Source organism: Arachis stenosperma, chromosome 10 (genome assembly GCF_014773155.1).
Source record: "Arachis stenosperma cultivar V10309 chromosome 10, arast.V10309.gnm1.PFL2, whole genome shotgun sequence".
Classification (NCBI taxonomy): domain Eukaryota; kingdom Viridiplantae; phylum Streptophyta; class Magnoliopsida; order Fabales; family Fabaceae; genus Arachis; species Arachis stenosperma.
In genome coordinates, this window is record NC_080386.1 from 2503099 (window position 1) to 2522546 (window position 19448).

The 19448-nt window shown below is 34.7% G+C and overlaps 1 protein-coding gene across 1 annotated transcript; it reads left to right on the forward strand.

Annotated features, from left to right (window-relative positions):
- Positions 1–17983: 17983 nt before the first annotated feature.
- LOC130955978 (dof zinc finger protein DOF2.2) lies at positions 17984–19193 on the forward strand. Its single transcript, XM_057882995.1, has one exon. The coding sequence runs from the start codon at positions 18090–18092 to the stop codon at positions 18627–18629; it is 540 nt and encodes a 179-aa protein (XP_057738978.1). The 5' UTR covers positions 17984–18089; the 3' UTR covers positions 18630–19193.
- Positions 19194–19448: the final 255 nt, after the last annotated feature.

The window sequence follows — 19448 nt, forward strand, 5'->3', positions numbered from 1 at the left end:
CTTTATAATAACCTTTTCCTAAAACTTCATTGACTTTGTATGGTCCCTTCCAATTAGCAGCGAGTTTTCCTTCCCCTGATTTGTTGACTCCAATGTCGTTTCTGATTAAGACCAAGTCATTCGGGGCAAATGTTCTTCGAATGACTTTTTTGTTGTACCTTGTAGTCATCCTTTGCTTCAATGCTGCTTCTCTTATCTGGACATCTTCTCGGACTTCGGGGAGCAAGTCGAACTCCTCTTTGTGCCCCTGTATATTTCCGATCTCGTCATGGAGAATTACCCTTGGACTTTGTTCATTGATTTCTATTGGTATCATTGCTTCTACGCCATAGACTAGTCGGAAGGGCGTTTCTCCAGTGGCGGATTGGGGCGTTGTCCTGTAAGCCCATAGCACTTAGGGGAGCTCTTCAGCCCAAGCTCCTTTTGCTTCTTGTAATATTTTCTTTAGCCCTGCCAATATGACTTTGTTGGCTGCCTCGGTTTGCCCATTGGCTTGCGGGTGCTCCACCGAGGTGAACTGGTGTTTTATTTTCATACTGGCTACTAGGCTTCTGAAGGTAGAATCGGTGAATTGGGTTCCATTGTCTGTAGTAATGGAATAAGGTATCCCATATCTTGTGATGATATTTTTGTAGAGGAACCTCCGACTTCTTTGAGCGGTGATGGTGGCCAATGGTTCTGCTTCTATCCACTTTGTGAAGTAATCTATTCCCACGATCAGGTATTTGACTTGTCCTGGCGCTTGGGGAAAAGGACCTAATAAATCCATTCCCCATTTTGCAAAGGGCCATGGAGAAGTGATACTGATTAGCTCTTCTGGTGGAGCCACGTGGAAATTTGCATGCATCTGACATGGTTGACACTTTTTCACAAATTCTGTGGCATCTTTCTGCAAGGTCGGCCAGTAGAATCCAGCTCGGATTACTTTCCTGGCTAGTGACCTTGCTCCGAGATGGTTTCCGCAGATCCCACTATGTACTTCCTCTAATACCTCGGCAGTTCTTGAGGTCGGTACACACTTTAATAATGGTGTTGATATCCCCCTTCTGTAGAGAATATTTCTCACCAAGGTGTAGTGTTGTGCTTCCCTTCGGATCTTTTTAGCCTCTTTCTCCTCTTTAGGGAGGATGTCGAATTTCATGTATTCGACCAAGGGGTTCATTCATCCGAGGTTTAAACCGACTACCTCAAGTACTTCTTGTTTGTCTTCTATTTTTACTACTGAGGGTTCCTGGAGGGTTTCTTGGATCAGGCTTCTGTTGTTCCCTCCCGGTTTGGCACTTGCTAACTTGGATAGGGCGTCCGCTCTGCTGTTTAGATCCCGAGTTATGTGTTTAACCTCAGTTTCTGCAAAGCGCCCAAGGTGCTCTAGAGTTTTCTCCAAGTACCTCTTCATATTTGGGTCCTTTGCCTGATACTCTCCGCTTATCTGGGAGGTCACCACTTGTGAGTCGCTGTATATCATCACCTTTGTAGCACCGACTTCTTCTGCCAGCTTTTATCCAGCAATCAAGGCTTCATACTCTGCCTGATTATTTGAAGCTGGAAATTCAAATTTTAGGGAAACCTCTATCTGGGTTCCTCTTTCATCTACCAATATTATGCCTACGCCGCTTCCTGTTTTGTTGGAGGATCCGTCTACATAGAGTTCCCATGTAGTTGGTTTTTCCTCCTGATCCCCTGCGTACTCTGCAACGAAGTCGGCGAGGCATTGGGCTTTGATCGCCGTCCGAGTTTCATATCTTAAGTCGAACTCGGAGAGCTCTATTGCCCATTGAACCATTCTCCCTGCAACATCCGTCTTTTGGAGGATTTGCTTCATGGGTTGGTTCGTACGGACTCTTATTGTGTGAGCCTGAAAGTAAGGTCGTAGCCTTCGTGAGGCTATTACTAAGGAGTAGGCAAACTTCTCTAGTTTGTGGTATCTTAGCTCAGGGCCTTGTAGAACTTTACTGATGAAATAAACTGGATGTTGTCCGACCTCATTTTCTCTTATCAGGGCTGATGAGACAGCCTTGTCCGCTACGGATAAGTACAGGACGAGGTCTTTTCCAGATACTGGTCGGGTCAGAATAGGAGGTTAGCTTAAAAACTTTTTGAACTCCTGGAACGCCTCCTCGCATTCAGGAGTCCATTCAAACTGACATCCCTTTCTCAATAAGGAGAACAGTGGAAGGGATTTTAGTGCCGATCCTGCCAAAAATATGGAGAGGGCTGCAAGTCGGCCATTCAGCTGCTGGACTTCTCTCAAACAAGTCGGGTTTTTCATCTCTAGGATGGCTCTACACTTATCGGGATTGGCTTCGATCCCTCTTTGTGTTAGCATAAATCCTATAAATTTCCCTGCCTCCACCGCGAAGGCGCACTTTGCGGGATTTAGTCTCATCCCGTGCAGCCTTATGGTGTCAAAGACTTGTGAGAGGTCTGACAGGAGGTCGACTTCTTTCTTGGTCTTTACCAGCATGTCGTCGACGTATACTTCCATTAGACTCCCGAGGTGAGAGGAAAACACTTTATTCATCAACCTTTGATATGTGGCTCCTGCATTCTTCAATCCGAATGGCATGACCACGTAGCAGAAATTAGCTCTGGGTGTGATAAATGATGTCTTCTCCTGGTCTGGCTCATACATTGGGATTTGATTATATTCCGAGTAGGCATCCATAAATGATAAGTATTGATACCCCGAGCTGGAGTCCACTAGGGTATCAATACTTGGGAGTGGATAAGGGTCCTTAGGACATGCCTTATTTAAGTCGGTATAGTCGACACACATTCTCCATTTGCCATTTTGTTTTTTGACTAGCACTACATTGGCTAGCCATGTTGGGTACTTGACTTCTCTGATGAAGCCAGCTTCCAGGAGCGCCTGTACTTGTTCTTCTACTATTAGGGCTCGTTCTGGACCGAGCTTGCGTCTTCTTTGCTGTACAGGTCGGGATCCCAAATAAACCGAGAGTTTGTGGGACATGAGCTCGGAGTCTATCCCAGGCATGTCAGAGGCCTTCCAGGTAAAGAGGTCGGAGTTATCTCTTAGGAGCTTAGTCAATCCTTGTTTTAGAGTTTCCCCTAGGTTGGCTCCTATATGAGTATTTTTCCCTTCCTCTTTACCGACCTGTATCTCCTCGGTTTTTCCTCCCGGTTGTGATCGCAGCTCTTCTCAGGCCCTTGCACCACCGAGCTCTATTGTGTGGACTTCTCTGCCCTTTTCCCTCAGATTTAGGCTTTCATTGTAGCATTTCCTTGCCAACTTTTGATCTCCTCTTACCGTTGCTATCCCTGCTGAGGTCGGGAATTTCATGCAAAGGTGGGGAGTGGATACCACGGCTCCGAGTCGATTAAGGGTAGCTCTGCCGATTAAAGCATTATACGCTGACCCCACATCAATGACTATGAAGTCTATACTTAGAGTCTTTGATTTTTCCCCTTTTCCAAAAGTGGTGTGGAGGGGCAAAAATCCTAGTGGTTTTATTGGCGTGTCCCCTAATCCGTATAGGGTGTCGGGGTAGGCTCTTAATTCTTTCTCATCCAACCCTAGCTTGTCAAAAGCGGGCTTAAAAAGGATGTCCGCTGAGCTTCCTTGGTCTACTAGGGTTCTGTGGAGATGGGCATTTGCCAGGATCATAGTTATTACTACTGGATCGTCGTGTGCAGGGATTATTCCTTGCCCATCTTCTTTTGTGAATGAAATGGTAGGGAGGTCGGATGACTCCTCTCCGACCTGGTAGACTCTTTTAAGATGTCTTTTGCGAGAGGATTTGGTGAGTCCCCCTCCCGCGAACTCTCCTGAGATCATATGGATATGTCTCTCCGGAGTCTACGGCGGTGGGTCTCTTCTATCCATATCGTCTCGCTTTCTCTTTCCATGACTGTCCGACCTTTCTATGAGATATCTATCAAGCCGACCTTCTCTAGCCAGCTTTTCTATCACATTTTTAAGGTCGTAACAGTCGTTTGTAGAGTGACCATATATTTTATGGTACTCACAGTAGTCGCTGCGGCTCCCCCCTTTTTTATTTTTAATAGGTCTAGGGGGTGGCAGTCTTTCAGTGTTACAAATCTCTCTGTATACATCTACTATAGAAACTTTCAGGGGAGTATAAGAGTGGTATTTTCTTGGTCTCTCGAGACCGAGTTCTTCCTTTTTCTTGGTTTCCCTTTCCCTCTCTTTTGTTGAGGGAGGGAGCCCAGGTCGCCAACTCAGGTCTCTCAACTTAGCGTTTTCCTCCATATTGATGTACTTTTTAGCTCTTTCCTGTACATCACTTAAAGAAACGGGGTGTCTTTTAAATATGGATTGTGAGAAGGGGCCTTCTCTGAGTCCATTGACTAACCCCATTATGACTGCCTCTGTGGGCAGGTCTTGAATCTCTAAACATACTTTATTGAACCTTTCCATATAGGCTCGTAAGGATTCTCCGACCTCCTGTTTTATTCCCAGGAGGCTCGGTGCATGTTTCACTTTGTCTTTCTGGATAGAGAACCTCATCAAAAACTTCCTTGAGAGGTCTTCAAAACTAGTAACCGACCTCGGGGGGAGGCTATCGAACCACTTCATCGCTGCTTTCGATAGAGTGGTCGGGAAAGCTTTGCATCGCGTAGCGTCGGAAGCATCGGCTAGGTACATTCGACTTTTGAAGTTGCTCAGGTGATGCTTTGGATCCGTGGTTCCGTCATAGAGGTCCATATCAGGGCTTTTGAAGTTCCTTGGAACTTTTGCCCTCATTATGTCCTCGCTGAAAGGGTCCTCCCCTCCTAAGGGCGGCTCTTCTCGTTCACCACGGGAGTTGCGACCTTTGAGGGAGGATTCTAACGTTAAGAGTTTTCTTTCTAACTCTTTTCGTCGTTCCATCTCCTCTTTTAGGTTCTTTTCAGTTTCCTTTTGTCGCTCCCGTTCTTGTTCTAATTGTTCCAAGCGATTGTGGACTAATCCCATGAGTTCAGTTACATGGGATGGTCCCTCTTTCTCTGATTCGCGCCCTTCTGAAGAGTTTACCTTCGGGTTTTTTACTCCGGAGGTACCTTCCCTGTGTTGATCATTAATTTCCTGGTGGAGGGTGAAGTCCGCATCGTTATTGCCTGTGTCTAGATTCTCTTGCTCAGAATCTGTCTCCACACGACCTTCTTCGTAGGATCTGTCCGCCATCAGTGGTTGATCTCTCGGGTCCCCAGCAACGGCGCCAATGTTACGGTGGGTAACCGGAGATTGATGGGCTGGATGGAGTTGGTTGGCCCAAATGTGTGAAGGGGGAAGATTCCGAATGGATCTGCAACTCGGGAAGCTCCGTCCGACTTGTTTGTGCGAGGAGATGGGGGTGGTACCTGCAAAGACACTCCGATGCCTAAGTTAGCAAGAGTGTGAGCAGGTCTAGAGAGTATTGGACTTACAGATACCTTAGGGGTGTCAGTGTATTTATAGTGGTGAACCAATAACCACCGTTGGAGTAGTGCCATATTTTTAGGGTGTTAACCGTCCCATTATCTTAGGGAGGTTAAGATATGGCTCGTAGAAGTGGTTAGAGAGATTCTATGGGCAGTTACTCATTTGAATGAGTGTTTATCCGCCAGCTAATCTCGTGCCCGACTTCTTTAGAACAGGTCGTGGTGAGTACCGACTTCATAGGATGAAGATTGGTAATGGTGAGGCCCAATCCTTTAGATTAGGTCTTTTACTTGATTCTAAGCCTTTATTATTCGGCCAGGATATGAACAACCACAATCTTAAATCGCATCTATTTAAGAATTAATTCATGACCAACAGGGCTGAATACTTTAAATCTTATGGAACATACATTTTTTTATGAATGTCTTATTAAATTATTTAAGTGGTCTTCAGCAGAAAGTATGAAATGTGATCATCTTATTATATCATATCAAAGTCCATGTAATAGATAGATCAAAATTTTATTTATAAATAGCAAATAGACTATATGAAAATATATCATTTTCTTTGGGTATATGAAAAATTAATATTTTAAAATTTCATAAATAAACATAGAAGAGGAATTTTTTTTTGAAAATATATATTTTACAAAGTATATATACTTGTATCGGTCAAATATTTATCATCATCAGATATTAAATAATAAATATCTAAGATAATGTGATGTGATGCACATTCATCTCCAATCCAAATAAATCAATGGTTATTTTATTTCTACATTTTATTTTTCTTTTTGTCTTTTCTTTTTTTGTCGTCGGTCTTCTTTTTTGGTCGTGGGTCGTTGCTCTTTAATTGTTGCTTATACTTGAGTGAGCTGAATTGGGCTCATTCTAATAAAACAGTAGATAAATTCAAACCAAAGAAAAGGGAAAAGATGCCAAAAACAAACAAAGATCATTGGGCTAAAGATCAACTCCCAATTTTTATTTCTTTTTTTTTTCAAAATAAAAAAATGATACTACCAAATACCAATGGAACAAAATTCTATCCATAGTTGTCATCTCATCAGCATCATCCTTAATCAAGTTCACCAATTCCCTTTGGGGAATATCTAAAAAGGTAAAGGGAACTCTTGTAGTGTTTTTTTTTTGTCTTTTTTGTGTCTTGTTTATTTTGGGCTAAGGCCCCGATAACTTACCCAAAAAAAATCTCTCCATAGTTGTACCTAACGTAATTAAAAAATAGAAATAAAAAAATTTATTCAAAAAAAAGAGAGGGGTCTGTCCAAAAAGAAAAGGAAAAAAAAAAGGTATTCACTGCCATCCATTATTAGTTCTGAGACTATTTTTTTTTTTTAAAAAACTATGCTTGTCAAATCTTATTATTAGAATTTAGAAGGTACCAAGAATGACATAAGATAGGGTATGTTCATACATTGACCCAACACTAGAACCTAATCTAAAGATTAGCCTTCGCTTCCGACCAACTTCCTCAAAAGAGGTCGAAATCAACACAGACTCCACTCTAAGGAAGTCGGGCTCGAGGAATAGCTGGCAGATAACACTTATTCAAATAAGTAACTACTCATAAAATCCCTCAACCCACTTCCAGAAGCCATATCTCAACTTTCCTAAGATAAAAGGACGGTTATCCTCCTTAAAAGACGGCACTATTTCAACGGTGGTTATTGGTTCACCACTATAAATACACTGACACCCTTCAGATATCTCTAGGTTCCAATACTCTATAAACCTGTGAAACCCTTTGCTGACTTAGGCATCGGAATGTCTTTGCAGGTACCACCCTCCATTCTTTCATACACACAAGTCAAACGGTAGCTCCCAAATGCGCACAAAGTTGGAAACCACTTTCTTCAGACGATTGGGCCAACCTTACAAATCCAACCCATTAATCTCCGATTATCCATCATAACAAGGTACATGTATGATTTTTGTGTATGGTATATCCATTTGTAAGTTGTGGCTCCAGACACTGACGGATTTACGGGGGCCTAAGGTGGCCATAGTTCCCCCATTTTTTAAAAAAAAATTAATATTATTAGTTTATTATTATTATTATTATATTATTATTATTATATATATATATATATATATATATATATATATATATATAATCATTATATAAAAAGTATATAACAATTAAATAATTTAAAAAAACGTATATGTATAAAATATTATATTATTAGTATTAAGGTTAAAAAAATAAAAACATATAAATATATAAATAATTAAAAAGTTATTAAAAATATAGATTTGTATTAATGTAAAAAGTACAACTATAAAAAATTTCTTAGTTTGACTCTTTTTATGGTAATAGTAATAATTAAATAGATTTTCTAAACAATAAAAATTATTAAAATAAAACTTTAAAATAAAGATAAAAGATGAATTTTTAGCAGATTATATGATTGTATATATTGGGACCACTCACAACAATCTTCCATATGTTGTAGTCAATAGATTCGATGAAGATCCTTATCCTTTCTTTCCAGTAGGAATAGTTCTTCCCATTGAAGAAAGGCGGCCGGTTGTTTGACTGGCCTTCAGTGAGGGTGTAGGCAACTGTGGTTGTGCCCAAGTTGTTCGCCATTGGATCTTTGCTCCAAACGGTTAAGCTTGATTCTTGAGACCTTAGCTCTTGATACCAATTGAAGGTTGTGGTAGGCTTAGAGAAGGGGGGTTGAATCTATGCCTTCCTTTTAGTTACTGTTATAACCCTTTTAAATCAAAATTTTCAATTCTGATTCTGTTTGTACTCAGCAGCGGAAATTTATGAGACAATTTATTTTTGTCTCATGAATATTAGAAAACAGAACACAGCAGAGAAGAGAAAAGCTAACACCAGCATATATCCTGGTTCGGTTGCCTTGTGCTATGCAACCTATGTCCAGTCTCCTCCACAACAATGGAGGAATTTCCACTATAGTTAAAAGTATTATATACACCAATTTCACACTCAAGTTCTACCCTAACTTAACATTGGCTATGCTATCACCTAACTATTCACTCTTAGTGCTAACCCAACTAAGAAAGGGATACCTAACAGGTACAAGATACAAGATACTTAACCAACCTAAAGAAATTAGAAAATAACTCTAGGCTTTTCTCTCAAGTGTATCACTCAGCTTTTTTCCACTCATGGCTTTTACTTGAGCTTTCTCACAATGCCTTTTCTCACAAGAAATTTCAGAAAGATAAGCATAGAAAAGTACATTACAATCTGTAAAACATGAAGGAGATTGACTTCATCAACAGCCTATTAGCTATGTGCATAACCAGATTCGCAAACCTCAGATTGAGTTCTTCAGTATTGGCCGAATGCTTCTTTGAAAGAAAGCATTATCCAAGTAGAGGAACTTCTCTTCAGAACACAACTCACAAACTCTGGTTTTCTCTCCTTGGTTTCTCAATGAACAGCAAACCTCTTTTATCTCCTTGCATGTTCCTTGGTTCTTCTTCCAAGGTCAACACCTTGAGCCTTGAGCTTCACCAACCCACAGATTCACTTTTTCTCCTTAAACATCATAGTAGGACCTTTGCTTATGACTTCTCCAACTTGACCGAAAGCCATAAAGCAACAACCACAAAAGTCTTCTAGTGGTCAACTTAATCTGAACCCTTGAAAAATAACTTGGTCCCCAAGATAAGTTTGAGACCGTGGATACACAGCAGAGAAGAACGGAAACCAACTTTCCTTTGTATCCCATTTCGGACTGAGCAGAGAGTTGGGAAGAAGAGAAGAAACTGAGTTGCATCTATAAGAAAATAGTTTACCTTTGATCTTTTCTTAAGCTTGATTTGGCTTGAACTTGTTGATTTGACATTCTGTCTTTCAAGCTTGAACCTTCTCTCTTTTGCTTCTTTGGTTACTAGCTTAGTAAGAAGCTCTTTCTCTCTTTCTTACTTTTCTGAGTTTCTGACCAACTCACAGAGGTGAACGTTGCTTTTGGTTGAAGCACATAGAAGGAGTTTGAACCAAATGAAGTACCAGGACTTGGATCGGATCACTACCTTTCGCCCGTTTTGATTTTTCAGCCTTGTTTTCTTATGGGCTTCGTTTACATTGTTGACCCATCAGCCTTGTTTTATTTCTCATTCCATTTAGGCTGTAATTCACATTTTGGCCTGCAATATTTTATAAATAATTAGTAATATGCAATTATAATTAATCAACACTAATTATTTATTTTACTCAAAAATAATGTTTGTCATCACTAATTATTTTAGTTAATTTCTTAACTCAACAATAGGTTCAACACCAACAAAAATCACTCTCATTAAAAGAGCGTCGCACGCGCTTTATCTTCTTCTTCTTTCAAATACACGCATACGTCAACTTCTTCTTCTTCTTTCAAATACACGCATACGTCAACTTCTTCTTCTTCCAGATTCACATATACCTCCTCTTTCTTTCACCACGCAGATTCTTCTTCTTCTTCTCATCACCAATAACACCAACATTTTGCTAATGGATTATTTTTTCAATCGAATTGAATGGAATGCAATTACTAAATTGAATTGAATTGATTTGAATAGACGCAAGTGTTCTGAATTGAATTGAATTGTATTGAATTGATAATCTCTAAATTATAGACAGAGGTATTTCGAATTTGATTTTATATAATAGATTATATTTCATTCATTTGGTACTATACAATTATTTCACCATGAGTACGTGTTCGATTTATTATGCAAAAAGTTGTTTGAATTTGATTTTATATAATAAATTATGTTTCGTTTATTCAGAATACCAAAGAATAGCAAGAGTTGCCAAGGAAAATAGCGACAACAGGCAAAACAAGCAAGAAAATTAAAGAGGCAATCAAGCAATTTGAAGAGCAGCTTCACTCTATATAGTAGGACACATTACAACATATGATCACAAAGAAAATAGAGTAAAGACCAAATTTAAAGCATCATTTCAATAATGTAGAATTATTTTCTTTTTTTTTTTTTGAACTTCATTTTAGATTTTTTTTTGTTATGGTTATCTGATGTTACTCTTTCTATATCTCGCAAAAGGCTAATCATGGTGAAATGAAAAATAAAAAAGTCATGAGAAAAAAGACGCATAAGAGTTGCCTTAAAAAGCCAAGAGAATTTTTTTTTTTGTAATTGGTTATTGAAAAACTAGGATTAGTTCCCCTTATTAAGTTGGGATAGTACTTGGTGGCTGTTGAACCAATTAATTTTTCTTTGTCAAGTTGGGACCGTACTTAATGATGACTAGATTTGATTAAAAGTTTAGTGATAGATATTAGATGAATTAAGTTGTAATTCATTGGTATTAGTGTATGTAATCAGTTTAATTATATTGAAAATTTTACTATAATGAAAATTAAATGTAAGTTTTATAACACAATAAAACAGAACCATAATACATACTTGTTTAATTCTCTTCTTCTCTATTCTGCTTTGTCTATTTTTTCAGTTTTAAACAAAAATCATCTTTCTTTTTTAAACATAACAAATCAGTTGAGTAGTTGATTAAAATTAGTTTTTTCAATTCATATTTTCATGTTACGTGGAGATTAATTAGTTTTTTCTGGGTAGGATTTGGTGGGTTGGGTTTCTGTTCGTTTTTTTGGGCATAACAGCCCTTGATAAAAAATAGTGTACCAAAAAAAAATATTTATACAAATAAAAGAGATGGATATGGATCTGTCCCACGACCAAAAAAAGAGAGAGGGGTCTGTCCAAAAAGAAAAGAAAAAAAGAAGGTATTCAATCACTGCCATGCATTATTACTTCCTGACGATATATATATTGTTTTTTTTTTTCAAAAATATGTATGTCAAATCTTATTATTAGAAGTCACCAAGAAGGACATAAGATAAGGATCCCAAATTAATTACTTATTAGAATTCTTTTTTGGTAGGCCATGTGTTTGATGAGTGGGGGTACGGTACTGAACTAGAGACCCCATTAATAATAATATAGTATTATGGTCCTCCAAAGTAGCTTAACGTGCCTTGATTAATGGCTTTCTCTAGATTGATATGCATTCTAAACTTCTAATTAATATATTTATTATTCTTTTCTGACAATTATAAACAATAATGGAGCTTTTCTACACATGACTTATATTCTTCCCCCAAACATTTCCTAATTTGTTTGCCACCCTGTTTCAGCATTTTGCTTATTTTATTATTAATTTGGTGCCCTAATTATTGTCGCTTTGCTGTTTGTCACATTTTTTAAATCGTGCGAGGCTAGCTACTTGCTACTTGCTACACCATGCAAGTTGTTGGGCTTTACTAATTAAATTCCTAATTAGAATGAAAATTTTAATAATACAATTTTTACTATCATTATCAGCATGGACAATTGCCAAACAAATTATACACGTGCTTATTAAAATTTAAAATTTGCTGAGTGATTGAGAAGCCATCAATCCATGCCTACAATTTTACCGGAACGAGAAGCTAATTAATTATAAAAAAATGAAAAGATGAATGTTAATAATAAGTAACATTTCAAATTTGCACTGCTAATTCAGAGAATGTTTGCTCCTATTAAGTATTAAGGTTAATCATAATAATTTTACTTATACTAAAATTGGCGCCAAAAATTGTAATACTTTAGTAGTCTACATAGTATGGAATAGCTGTAACGACAAAGGTATGGGATAAAAAATAAAAAATAAAAATAAGGTCAGAGGATTAATTTTTGTGTGTTTAATCCTCCCTCTATACATATGCTTTTTGTATCGTATTAGTCCTACATTGTGGTCCTGAAATGATTCTCTGGGACATTAGGTGATTAATAAATTAGTTAAAAGATGAAAAGAGATTATGTAGTGGATTATTAATAATATAATTTAGTAACAAATAAGTCTAATTATTAGGGGTGACAATATGTATCCTATCTGTTGGTACCCAACTCGATCCTATCCGATTGGGAAGGGTTGTTAACCCGATTTGCAGCGGTTAGGGTAGAATGCGGGTAGGGTTTGGGTGCGGGTCGGGTAGGTACGGGTTGAACCTCAATCCTACCCGATCAACTCCCACTATATATATGTTTATGTTATATACTTATATAAAAATATGTTTTAAGTGAATGTTGAATAAAAAATCTCTCACTAAATGCAAAAGATTCTTAACCAATAAAAAAAATTATTAATAAATAATTTAATATTATTTTTTTTACATAAAAAATAATTCTATTTTAAATTATCATCAAATTATATAATAATGTTATATATTTTTTGTAACCCGCGAATAGGATCGGGTACTCGCGGGTTAAAAACGAATAGGGTTAAGGTTGAGATATTCTCAATCCACGGGTAGGGTAGGATTGAGTTTATATAAAAATCTCAACCCGCGGATAGAGTTAGGATTAGATCCAAATCCTACTCTACCCTACCCATTACCACCCTAAGTCTAATGTTACCAACTCTCAAATTTAAATGTTTTATTTTAATTAATTAATAATAGGTAGGTCTCATATATGCAATCATAAATATTGACCGACAGAAGAATTTTTATAATGTAAGAAATTCAAGTATGCAGAAATAATGCATTTGCTCTAAGATTATTCGCGTATTTCACTTTAAACATTTATACATGGAGTCTAATATAATTTCAGATAATATAAAATATTTTATATAATAAAAAAATAAAGAATATATATTATTGAAAAATCGAAAATGAGGTTGACAAGTTGGAATAGGGAAGGAAAAGTCCAAGCAAATGTGGTGGACCAGCATTCAACAATGAACGGTGCTTATTTCGTGAAACAGATACTATTATCGTAACTTTAATTTGACATATAACATTATTGGTGGATGCATGATGCATGTTGCAGCAGCCATACATTCAGCTACATACTATTGATGATGTGTAGAAATCGATTTCTGCATACATGGGATTCTCTTGTGTTCTTGAATGGCCAAAAACAAAAGTTACAAGTTCAGAATTCGTTTTGTCGCAATTTTCTGCAGTTTTGAGACTCTACCACTTTTACTATTATTAACATCAAGGATAAATGTGGGGACACAAAGTAGAAACTAGAACAAAAATATATTTTAGCAAGAAAAGTAGTTATACAATGAGTAATTATAATATTGTAATCAGTTGTATTTTCAAAGTGTATATATATAAACGAAAATGTTTGTTACTTAAAATAAATTAGTAAAAAATATTCAAAATTTATTTTATTTAATATTTATTAATTATGGTAAAGTTATTTAGTCAAATAATTAATTAATATTAAATAAAAAAATTCCAGCTATTTGTTTTTAATTTCTCTAACATTATCTATATATAAATATTTTTGCTCCCCATGTTTCTATAATTTGGAACGACTACGTGTGTGTTGGATTATGTTTACAAGCAGAGGTTTTTGTATAAAATTGATTTTGTAAAATTAATTTTGATAAAAAATAAGTTAGTATTAATTAACGTGGTTTATATTTGATAATTTTTATTTAAAAAAATTATAATAAAATAAATATTGTTTAGATTATATTATTTAAAGTTACTTTTAGATGAAAAATTACAGAAAAAATATGAATTTAAATAATTATTTTATGTTATTTTATAATTTTATTTTAAATATTTAAATAAATTTTAATATTTTTTTTAGTACCGTCAATATTCTTTAGTGCTCTAATAGGATTAATAGAATCATAATATAAAGTAAAAAAAATATTTCATACAAAAAAATAATAATAACAGCAAAAGAATTCATATAAACAAAAAAACAGAAGTTTTATAATAAACATATGAATAATGAAGGACATAATTGGTACATAGAACATAAATTTCAATCTGAAAAGTTAAACAAAAAAGCTAGAATTTATAACTTTTGGTAGACGGGGTTGAAGATATAAATCACTTATGCGTTTAGAGGATAAAAACAAGATGAAGCATTCAAGGAACTCAAACGCGCTTCTCTCTTCTCCAACGTAAATCCAAACATGCCCTACGTATTTTATATTAATTATATTTGAAGATGAAAATAAAGTAGATATCACATGAATGTGGTTTAATTTATTTGTGGATTACTTTCTTAATTAATGATAGACTATGAAATCAGTTATTATATAGTTTGTAACTACCCATCAATATATATGGAGATGTTGAATATGCAATTTGTCTTTTGCAAAAATGACGAGGAGCCATACAATTTTTAGCTTTTAGCTTGTTTTAGTACTAGGTAGGCTGCACTCCTGAGCTGCTACTTAATTAATTATTGTACTTATTATTGTTAGTCACAAGTTTTTAATTAAATGAACAAAAGCAATTAATAGAACTAGAACACCGGAATCTGGTTATATCAAGTGACTATATATATGTCATCAAGATCTTATGATCATGTTTATGTGTGTGTGTGTGTGTATATATATATATATATATATATGTAGTTATTAGTCAGCACCATCAACATTCTTAAGTAATTTTGGTTTTCTATGGTTCTTGTTGGATATGTTGCTTAATCACATTTAAAGTGATGCAATTCTACTTATTAGATTTGATTTTAGTCATTAATTGCTAATCATCACAGTAATCCTTATAACGGGAGTTGATTTTCTATGGCAATAACCTTGTCGTGTAGAGAGACCTAACTTTAATTTATTAATACAAATTCTTTGAAATCATAATCAGGCCATAGGGGCCCATATATTTTGATTATAAATTATAGTCTCTGAAAATGCCTTTCTGGTCTTATATCATGCTTCGCAGCTGCAATAGACAAGAAGAAAACTACAAAAACCAGGGAATATGGGTTACCATATAATCATAACATTTAATCATTAATAATATCAACACAAAGATTTGCTATTTGTTTGCAAATCAGACCTTCTTGACAGGTTGCTTCCGATCATTGTATTACATATAATTTTCAATTTTATCTTACACGTATTTTCATTCTTATAATAATGAGAATTATTTTCTTAATATTACCAAATTAGAAGATTCATGAAACAATTTCATGACTATTATTATTATAGGGCAACGTAACCTATTGTAATAGTAGAATATAATAGTCCTTAATTCTTGTGCAATATTATTCTGAGACCCCACGAAATTGGACACGGTTAAAACCTTCATAATTACTAAGAAACAGTCCAAGGCATATATATTACACAATATATAATAAGATGTTAGTATATAAACAACAATCAATAAAATTCTAGAGAAGAAATTAAACCCTATTAGATCATTTATTTCTAATTAAATATATAAACCCTATATAGATCTTGAAATTGTAATAGTGTCATTCATTTGAAAAAATATATATCAAAAGGATAAGAAAATCAAGAGTGGTAGATGCAACACAACAGGTAGGTAATTGATTGGTTAATTTTGAACCGCACATGTCTCTGTTGTGATTGATTGCAATAACAATGCAATGCAAGTGGATCAAGTATATGGAATAGTTGAATTTAAACAAAACCCTGATTCATATAGTATCTTTTGTTTAATTTGAACACATGGTTGGTTGGAGTTGGCAACAACTCAAAAGCTAGGTATATGTTATGGTAAAACTTTGATGGAATCATTTTGTGTGAAAAGCAATCATATGATGATTTGTGAATTATTCCCCAGATATAACAGGCTGCTGTCACGGTTGAATTGCATGTATATCAGAATAGGAAAAATATAGGTAAACAATAAAAATATTAAATAATGAAAATAATAGATATATCGAATGTTCATTTTACTAGTGTATGGATAGTTATTTTAATATTAAAATTTAAAGAATTAATTTAGAGGTGTAGTATATTTTAATTTAATTGATTGTTGTTCATATTATTTAACAAAATCATTGTCCACTAGCATTCCCCATCAGAATAATATCATTAGATTTTGTTGTTGTGAGGGTTTTGATGGATAATTAAGGGAGTTGATGCCTTTGGTCCCTATCCCTAACAAAAATGGTATGTAATCTGTTAACGTGCAAAGTGGAATCTCATGGGTCCCCTCACTTCACTAAGTGCCTGTGGGTACCCATCTCCCATCATGGATTTAGAGATTTAATCATTAAATTTAATTTTAATGTACAGCTTGGATCCCAAACTTGAAATTAATGGTCTTCATGTACATAGATGTTAATAGATTATTTGCTAACAAATATATATTTTAGACATAAGAGACTTGATGAATCATGATTATTATTATTATTATTTGAAGAAGAAAGAATGAAAAAAGAAAAAAAAATGAAGGAGTAGAAAAGATCCCTTGGGAGACTACAAATCTGCATCTGGGTTTTGCTTTATTCTCTTACCCTTTCTGTCCCTCTCCTCTGACACCCCCATTAACGGTTTATTGTCCTTCTTTATCCTTTTCTGATTATTAACAATAACAATATGTGTACGTATATACATGTATACACATCTATGGCAAATTGTTACATTAAATGGAAATTACCGATATACATGCTGCCTTTTTGTCCCTTTCATTTGGAACTTTTATCACTCCATCACTTTTACGTTCCTTGCCATGCTTTCTTACTTTAATTAATTTGTCTCACATCCATCTAATAATTTACTGCATTGGAGACTGAGTTCTTAGGGATTCTTCCCTCGACCAAGTATATATAGTAACGTCATCTAATATAAATAACCGATCAAGAATAATATATGTGTATATATAGGGTCATAACTTTGTTGAAGCACTAAAGATTTCCTACCCAATTCTGCTTTAGTTCTTGGATTTCGAATGTCCTTCATATATTCGAAATCCATTATTATAATAATAACCATCGAAATTAAAATCCACTATAATAGCAGGCCCATCACGTGAAACTATGAAAGCTATATTAGGTATATATATATAAAGCCTCGTACGTATTTTAGGTAGTATTTAGTAGAGAGACAAAAGATGAAAAGACTGAGATTGAGAAAAATGAAATAATAATGAAACTTTAATTTAATTTGCACAAAGAATAAAATTGGAATTAATTAATTAAAATGAGAGTATTTTAAGTATAAAATGTTATTAAAGTTTTTGTTTCCATCTCTAAAAATTTTAGTCTCATGTGTTTCCACTTTTTAAAAATATTGAAATACTGAAATTTTGGAGACAAAAATAGAAATTTTAATATTAATCTCTGTACCAATAAATATGATATTGAGTCTCAATCTCAATATCTCAACACAATCGCTACCTTAAAAATGTCAATTAATAAATTAATAAACTTAGCTTGTAATGGTTTGAATTTGTGATTAATAAGGTAATTACGTGTGAATATTTTGTGTGCATAGTGTTTGTTTGAAAGGGGATTATAAATAAAAATATTAGGATATCATTAGAATTTATAGTTTTTTATTATTATTTAATTATTAATTTAATTTTATAAATATAAAAATTTAAGGACAATCAATTTTATATAAAGTTGATAATTGAAAATTGTTAAATAAAAATTTAATCAAATATTAAATTATTTAATATTAAAGTTTAGCACACCTAAATTTTACCTTAGCTTCTTTTAATCTAATTTAATTTTTTTAATTTAGTAATTCAACAACATATTTTATTTCATATTTATAACAAAAATAATAAATTTTAATGATTCTCCAACATTTCTCGATATATATATTCGTTTGAAAACATGGCACTAAGGCAATGGTTACCAGGTTTGTTTGTTTGTTTGTTTGTGTTTGGAAGAGAATATATACTATTATGATCATCATAACTCATTTGATGGGTTGAGCAGGTACATGATCATAATCAAGAATAATGGAGAGAGCAGAGCAAGAGCAGAAGGAGAAAGGAGGAGTAAAGTGCCCTAGATGTGATTCATCAAACACCAAGTTTTGTTACTACAACAACTACAGCCTGTCACAGCCAAGGCACTTCTGCAAAGCCTGCAAGAGATACTGGACAAGAGGTGGAACCCTCAGAAACGTTCCTGTTGGCGGCGGTTGTAGAAAGAACAAGCGTCGTCTCAACCACCCACACCCAAACACTACTTCTTCTCAGATCAACACCAACAATCATGATGTCAATCTCCCCTCCTTATTCCACACCTTCACTTCTCATGCTGCTCTTCAAAATAATCATGCCTTTGCTGCTTCTTCTTCAAGCTATGATTCTATCTTGTTACCTCCTGCTTCTACAACTATGATGCCGATGCAGCAAAACGTCATCAATGGTGGTTATTATTGCCAAAACCAGATGGAGCCTAATTTCTCTGATCCAAATTCTCTTTATTATTGGAGTAATGCTTTCACTTCTTGGAACAACGATAATAATCATCATCTTACTTCTCTCATCTAAGACAATCTTTTTTTTTTTTTTGCTTCAAATTAAAAGAAAAAGAAAAAAGGGTAAAAGTGGGGTTTGGATCGGAGTGATCATGTCAGCTGCTTCTTTTTTAAAGTCCCTAGCATTACTGATTACTACTGCGCCGAGATGAACCTCGGATCCTCTCCGTGAATTTCATCACTCTCTCATCGATTAGGTTCGTCTTTTAATTTTCTTCTCATTATTATGTATGTATATATGCACCAGTCACATTTAATTTCTTTACTTTGATTTTTGACATGTATTATCGGTACAAAAATGTTATTTGTACACTAAAATCAGCTACTAAAATTAGTCACCAATGTATTTATGTATAAATATACATGTGTTTTAATTTATTTTCAATATGTATTTATATTCCAACATGTATTTTATACTAGTAGTTGATTTTGGCGGTTGATTTTGGTGTACACGTAACATAACTCTATTGCGCATATGCTGTGCTGTAAGAAAAAAAGGAACTACTGTTAGTTCCATTTTTGTTCATGGCGGAGGGACAATTTATACATTTATTACTTTGTTTTGTTGGGTGATTCATTTATGCGTTGTTCTTATTATTCATCTTAATTTGGTTCAACTTTGTTGCACTTTGTGGTCCATAACTTTTACTTATAGTTACAAATTGAAACCATAGCAAACTCAATTTGAAAGCAAATTAAATGGTCATGCTAAAATAAAATGGTGAATGTGTGTGATATTGCTTTCTATACACAGCATTGAATTCCTTTCACACTAGCTTTTTTTTTCTTTGTCACTCTAATTTCATATGGAATCTGTCTAATTCCAAATTAA